Here is a 7,416-nt window from a genome sequence, read left to right on the forward strand (position 1 = left end):
GCATATGATGTTTCTTGTGGTTTACCAGCATATGATGTTTCTTGTGGTTTACCAGCATATAATGTTTCTTGTGGTTTACCAGCATATAATGTTTCTTGTGGTTTACCAGCATATAATGTTTCTTGTAGTTTACCAGTATATAATGTTTCTTGTGGTTTACCAACATATAATGTTTCTTGTGGTTTACCAACATATAATGTTTCTTGGGGTTTACCAACATATAATGTTTCTTGGGGTTTACCAGTATATAATGTTTCTTGTGGTTTACCAGTATATAACGTTTCTTGTGGTTTACCAACATATATGTTTCTTGTGGTTTACCAGTATGTACGTGTCTTAAAGGTAGATATTGTAACTGAAAAACACATCGCTATCTTTGTACTTCTCCTAATCTTCATGTATACCGACTAAATAATAAAGTAGCATTAGTTTCCACTAGAGCGTAGGATTCCTGGTTGAACAGCAACACAAAAACTACAAGCCCTAGTGAAAGATAAAGATCTGAATAAATAATGTGACTTCCTATACTTATTAAACCTTTATATATTTGACGTAAAGGTTGATGCCAGTTTTTTGTCACCAAAACGAAACTAACTTATTTTTCCGAGTTTTTTTAAGAATCGTGGTTTACCACCTATACAATTACATTGTACCAGGTGTTTTAGCTGAGCAAGAGAATGACGTCATCGCACGTCATCTGAAAATCTATATACCAAGTGTATAATAAAGTGATCCCTGCATAGTGTGGCTGAAGGTAAATATTTTGACTCAACAATAGTCATACTATCGCACTTCAACTAAAGTTGTTGTTGTTGAAACTACCTCTGCCACCTTTTCCCTATATTAGATATACTGGCTTGTAAACTCAATGAAATGTACTTACCTTGTCTGGAGGTAAATATTACTGCGTAATGACATCATTCTACTCCTCCTATTAGTGTATGTCTTGAATGAATAACAACATGACCTCAAAATATTCTACTTGAAGGTTGATATGCTAATTAGAACACCAAATTACCTCTACCTATTTTAGCTAAGGTACTCTAACAGACGCAACAAACACCACCACATTTCACCTGAAGGCAGACATTCTATGTCTTGTCAACAAAACTACTCCTGAATTTCCTTGAAATTAGACACTCCGGCTGGTAAACAGAATTGTTACGATACATCACATGGAAATCAACAAAACTGTGCTAGGTGGAATCATACACACTTTTTTAACAACAAGGATTCAACAGACTTGTCACGAAATTAGAACATCCTGACTAAACACAAAATATCATCAGTACAGTTGTTGCCTTAGCGAAAAACAGGTTACCTTTAGGTACTTTACCTGGATTTAAACATTCTGTTTGGTAGCAAGAGAACACCTATCCATTTTCCTTGGCTGAGTTGCTTTACATACCTGAAGGTAAATACTTCTTCTAGAACTGCGGATGTATATTTGTATATATTATTCGAAGAGGGAATTTTTTTTCGGTCAAAAACAATTCCTACTGATCTTATTCATCGAACTGAACAGCAAAATTAATCCTACATAGTTTTACCTAAAGACAAACATTCTGGTTGGACAACCAAATGGCACCTGTATACCTTACCCAAAGACAAACATCTTGGTTGGACAACGAAATGACACATACATACTTTAGCTACAAAAAAGACGTAGATTCCTCTATGATACCGACAATTTATCATAGAACATAATTTATAATTAATCAAAGACACATTGTTAGGAATCATTCACAGTTATCGACTTCATAATAAGTAGGCCCGGCATGGCCAGGTGGTTAGGGCGCTTGACTCGCAATCTGAGGGTCGCGGGTTCGAATCCCCGTCCCACCAAACATGCTCGCCCTTTCAGCCGTGGAGGCGTTATAATGTGACGGTCAGTCCCACTATTCGTTGGTAAAAGAGTAGCCCAAGAGTTGGCGGTGGATGGTTATGATTAACTGCCTTCCCTCTAGTCTTACACTGCTAAATTAGGGACGGCTAGCGCAGATAGCCCTCGTGTAGCTTTGCGCGAAATTCAAAAACAAACAAATAATAAAACAGACATGATAAGTAGGAAGAGGTTAATGAGTTCATTACAGTTTTTAATAACAACAAATGTTATGTTACTGTCAACTTTGTTTGTAGCGTAATTCCATTACTTTCATATCCGATTCCTGTTAGAAGTATATGTGAATGTTTCGTGTAATACACAACAACACAAGCTGCCTGTAGATGCATAAGGTGTCAAGTATGATTTCTTACATACAACACTGTAAATAACAACGCAGTCTGTCTGTATATGCTAAAGATGTAGAGTATGATTTCTTATATACAACACTAATGAACAACTCAAGCTGCCTGTAGGTGCTAAAGATGTGAAGTATGATTTCTTACATACAACGCCCAACACAACAGCGCAAGCTACATGTAGATGCTGGACATGTGGATTATGATTTCTTACATACAGTGTTCTACACAATAACGCAAGCTGTTTGTAGATGGTTTTCTAATGATTCTATATCATGCAAGACAATGTATTTTATAGAAAAACAGTTATAATTGACCCATACAGTTATACTGCTGCACAAATATGAAAAAAGTACATAAGAAATGTAGCTACTACATAAAATCAATGTATTATTACTAAATAATGTAATGACAGTGTGAAACTACTTCGTACTTACTGGAAAGAAAATACAAAAGGAAGCTTAATAAATTGACTCGAAACGGTATACTTTGTTCAATTAATTTTATTATATTTAAATAGAAGTTCATCAAAACAGAGATTTGTGGAAAGTCCACTAAAACTGAAAACTTTACTATATTTTAATAAAAAATCCAATAAAACAGAGAATTATTATAATTGAAAGCCTACTTAGAATGGAAGAGCCAACTTATATTCAGATGAAACTCCAAGTAGGAATATTTGTTTGTTGGTGTAGTGTTAAGCCCAAAATTACACAATACCGACAGTATCAAAACCCGAATTATAGCGTTAGAAGCCCTCAAACTTACCGCTGCGTCAAGTAGAATACAAGTGTGCTTGTATTCGCTTTTAAACTCCTATAGGTCGTGACGTTCTTTTTTTTGGATTGATAAAAAAGATCGCTATATGTATTCTTGCATTAATGTTAATGCGAATGAACGGCCTTTTAATAAGAAAAGTAATATTTTTAACAGCTGTTTTAAAGATATTGGTCTAGAAAAAGCAGGAAATGACATGTATGCATATTGTTGTGACGTGTTCTATCGTTTGACGGGTTCTTTTGGATTATTTGACAGAAATAATGCCAAGTCCAGTCCACGTAATAATAACGAATTTATTTATTATTTCAATAACCTTTACTACAGGCTACGTCCACCTTAACACAAATTGTAGGCCTAAGTTCACAAACAACCTTTTGACATAAATTCTAAGACTAATGGTACGTACATCTAACATTCTTATAAACCTAACTCGCAAGGCTAATCGATTAAAAAATACGTCAAATCACTGGGTAACTGAGTAGCCGAATAAAAGTGATAACTCTCCCTTTTAACATTGAATAATATATTTGACACTGAACTGACTCAATCGTTGAATATTCACTAAATATTTCATAAACTTCTCATTAACTGATTGATCCTGAACGGAATTCAATCATCATTGACTGCTCATATTATATCGTGTTCTTGTTTCTACATATTACACAATGCTTTTTGAGCCTTAACTTTATGAAATTTTAGTGTATGTATTAATATTTGTTTGAAAAAAAATACAGAATAATTGGAATTTTTAGTTTGCCATTTTGGCAAAGTATGTACTTAATGAGTTCAAGCAAACCAGTCGCAGCAGTGAGATGTTTATATACCCCCCTTTTTTGCACATGTGATTTTTTTTCTTATTTTAAAATCGAAGCACGTGGTTGCCCTCTCGTTTTACTCCTAGGGCAGCGAACGTGCTGTAGCCTGACTACCTCGTTGTGTTCTTGGTCGCACTTATCTGCATAATCAGCATGTTTGAGTTGAAAAAAGAAAAATATAAAAAAACATACTCGTTTTTATATGAGACCAGTCGCGCAAGAACCTGTTCCAAGGAGCAGTTAGAGAATCTATACGCCCGTGAGTGGAGTCGGTTCCTGGCAGTGACATCAACTAGAGAGCACGCCTTCCTTATGGAGCTTCAAATCACAGGGTGGGTGGATAAAAACAAACCTGCTTAGCTGGTTTTATCTCTCTCTCTTTGTCGATTTTTTAAACAAACTGTTAAAAATAGATAGATAGATAGATAGATTTACGTGCTCTTGCTTAAACCGAACTCTGGGGTTGGCCAATCTGACTAGCTAGCTTACGAAAGAAAGGGTTACAGACTGCATTAATAGCGTGTGAGTTTTTTTTTATGTCTTTCGTCTCTCAAAAGAAGCGGACTACACCATACAAGCCGTTCGTTGTATTTTTAACCGTCGTTCTTCTCAAGGGGATCAAAGGGTTAGTCGAGGGGCTCGTGAAGTTACTACGCTACAGGCGACATGTTCCTACTTAGATATTTTGAAGATCCATTATTGACACCTTTACAACAGATTCCAACATGTATGCCCAGACAACAACTATAACTGGAACACTGAAGGATTTAACCAAAGAAAATTACGAATCTTATTATCTAACTAACGTTTTATATTATTTTAAAGTTTGTAAAAGTACATTGTGTAGTTTATAGAGAGGATTTTAACTTTCTGAATAGAATAAGAAAAATTTGAATCACATATGGACACATACAAATATAGATATGTATAGATAATATTTGCTTCTGTGTGTGTGTGTGTGTGTGTGTGTGTGAACTTGGATTTTCACTCTGTATCATCAACACTAGATTTTCTAACACCAAAGTGAAATTCGATTGTTAACGACCTCGTTTTAACAGCGTGACCTTATCTACCAGCAAACTTTAACTGGTGTTCACAATGCTATATAAACCGCACATAACTGTGTGTATGTGTGCTACGGACAAAACTTTTTTTTTCAGCCAAAGCTCTGTAGAAAGAGAGCGCCACGGAGAAAGAAATCAATATAATAGAGCAAGAAGAAAATAGTTTGAGTAAGCTTCACGAAGGACTCAGCCTGCCGTTAGAGTTTTTCTTTTGCGTGGTACGTCTCTTAGTTTCCAGGAAAGCTTTTTCCATGTGGTGGGATATATATTTTACTTGTGCGGTCGTTAAATTTAGTAAAGTGATTTTTTTTTCTTAAAAAACTATATAGATGCTTGTTCATACGAGTAAAGAAACCGACTTAACTTTGAAACTTTTTTTTTTATCAGATATTATTTTACCACAAAGCTAGGGGACCATCTCTGCAGATTTATTGTGTAGTTATTTGTGTAATGTGCCAGGTTATATTGTGTTACTTCTAAGAGACATGGTTTACATGATGTCTGTAAACGCCTTTTTTTTTTTTTAATACCTACAGTGTATTATTCATCTGTGGTATATTCTGGTTACTTAGGTATAATACCAGAGATATCAGATGAATTAACATAATATTTATCTGTTTCCTCTTACAACATTAATTTTCCGTGTTCGAGACATATTTATATTTCTAGGGAGAGCCTCATGTTATCTTGGGAAATAACGGGAACTTGGATGTATATAGATACGTGATGTCTGGAACTAACCACATGGAGACGAAGTAAAACAAATCAGTCAAATGTGTTTGGTTGTGCATAGGGTGTGAATGTTGTTGGTTTTATAACTGTTTAACTTCCGCATAGCTAAGATGGACTTGACGTAATGAAATACACGTGTTTGTACACATAACACCAAAATGAATAAGAAAGAACAGTGGCGCTTGTCGTTGTACACGTAGGCGTTCCTCCATCTGTCTGTTGCGATGAGACTGTTGTACACGTACGTTTGTCCAGATATCTGTCCTTTGATGAGCGTTATTATACATGCCGATATCATTATTTAAACGTTTCTTTATCTGCGTCTCCTCTAATGAAAGTCGTTGTACACATAAATTTCTCTGTTTATTTATTTTGCGATGAAAATTGTTGCACATATTATAATCACACTGTCTGTTCATTCTTTCGTAAACATCATTGTACACGAAACTTTCTCTGTTTAATCTTTGACGGACTTCTTTATACAGCTGTCATTATCTTTCTGAAGAAAGTCTTTGTATCACGTGAGCGTTTCTACCCCTCCTATCTAGCTTTTGACAGCGATGGTGATCTGTCTGTGTATCACGCAAAGAAAACCTTTCGGTATATCGGCCTGTTTTTAGTTTTAGTTGGTACAATATTGAAGATACTTTGTGTAAAGCCGAGACGTTTTCAATGAAGTTTTAAAGAAAACAACTTCGTAAATTTATTGAATATAATGCCTTTTGTCAATACAAACATTTTGTGTTGAATTTTCAACTACAATGATACCTTGAAACATACTGAGATGTTCGTTAACGTGTTCGTTAACGAAACACCTCTACCTACTTTCGTTGTGTAATGTTCAAAATAACATTTTGTTATAATTAATTGATTATTCAAAAATAGCTGTCGTTTTCTATAGTTCTAATTTTAGTTTGAGAAAAATCCGCCGTCAGTTTTGTTTTCTAAAATGGTCAAAGGCTTACGCTAGTGCGTGTCCTACTACATTTGACTAATTTAACGAACAATCCTGAAATATGTAATTTACTTTTCAACAGAAACGTATAGAAAGGTGAAACAAAAATAGGAATTGAGCCAGTGCTTTTTGTATTGCTACTGTGATTATTAAATGTCTCGTAGTCGTTCATCTGAATTTTGTTTTCGATTTCATAAATGTTTCTAGACTGAGCCAAGGCAGTTCAAAATTTATCATCTGTACATCTTGATGTTTGGGTAATTAGATTTCGAGCAATCTTGAGTGTTCGCTTAGATACATCTCAAAACATGAACATGGCAGTTTACACGGTACTTATTTTAAACATTGTATCATATCGAACTGAAACTTACTTAACTGGAATCTAATTATTCTTTATTTTATGAAGCAGATTTTTTGTACTATCTAACTGAATAAAATATTTGTTTCATTTAGGTTACAGCGGAAGGATGTATGGAGAGCATCACAACGCCCCCTGCCGGCAACCAGGTAATAGCTTAGACCCTAGGATGACATTCAAATTACAGCTTCTACCTTTACACTTTTTATGATGTGTTATGATTTATAGGTGTTATTGCTGATATCATGTAAACATTTATATAAAAACAACCTAGTTCTTGTCAAGCAAGTAATTACAGAACAACCTCTGTTTTTGTGGACAGTTTTTACTTTTTATAAAACAACCTAGTTCTTGTCAAGCAAGTAATTACAGAACAACCTCTGTTTTTGTGGACAGTTTTTACTTTTTATAAAACAACCTAGTTCTTGTCAAGTAAGTAATTACAGAACAACCTCTGTTTTTGTGGACAGT

The 7,416-nt window shown here is 34.7% G+C and overlaps 1 protein-coding gene across 3 annotated transcripts in view; it reads left to right on the plus strand.

Annotated features, from left to right (window-relative positions):
• Positions 1 to 7,416, plus strand: part of LOC111088591 — a 50,866-nt gene that overhangs the window by 41,704 nt on the left and 1,746 nt on the right. For all 3 annotated transcript variants that reach the window (XR_002613066.1, XM_022399164.1, XM_022399163.1), the window contains one exon: positions 7,041 to 7,094. Coding sequence is in view for 2 of the 3 variants with exons in the window: in XM_022399164.1 (XP_022254872.1) it covers positions 7,041 to 7,094 (54 nt within the window). In the remaining variant the exon portion in view is untranslated. The remainder of the gene's footprint in view (positions 1 to 7,040; positions 7,095 to 7,416) is intronic.

The sequence above is a fragment of the Limulus polyphemus genome, unplaced genomic scaffold, assembly GCF_000517525.1.
Source record: "Limulus polyphemus unplaced genomic scaffold, Limulus_polyphemus-2.1.2 Scaffold4084, whole genome shotgun sequence".
Classification (NCBI taxonomy): Eukaryota; Metazoa; Arthropoda; class Merostomata; order Xiphosura; family Limulidae; genus Limulus; species Limulus polyphemus.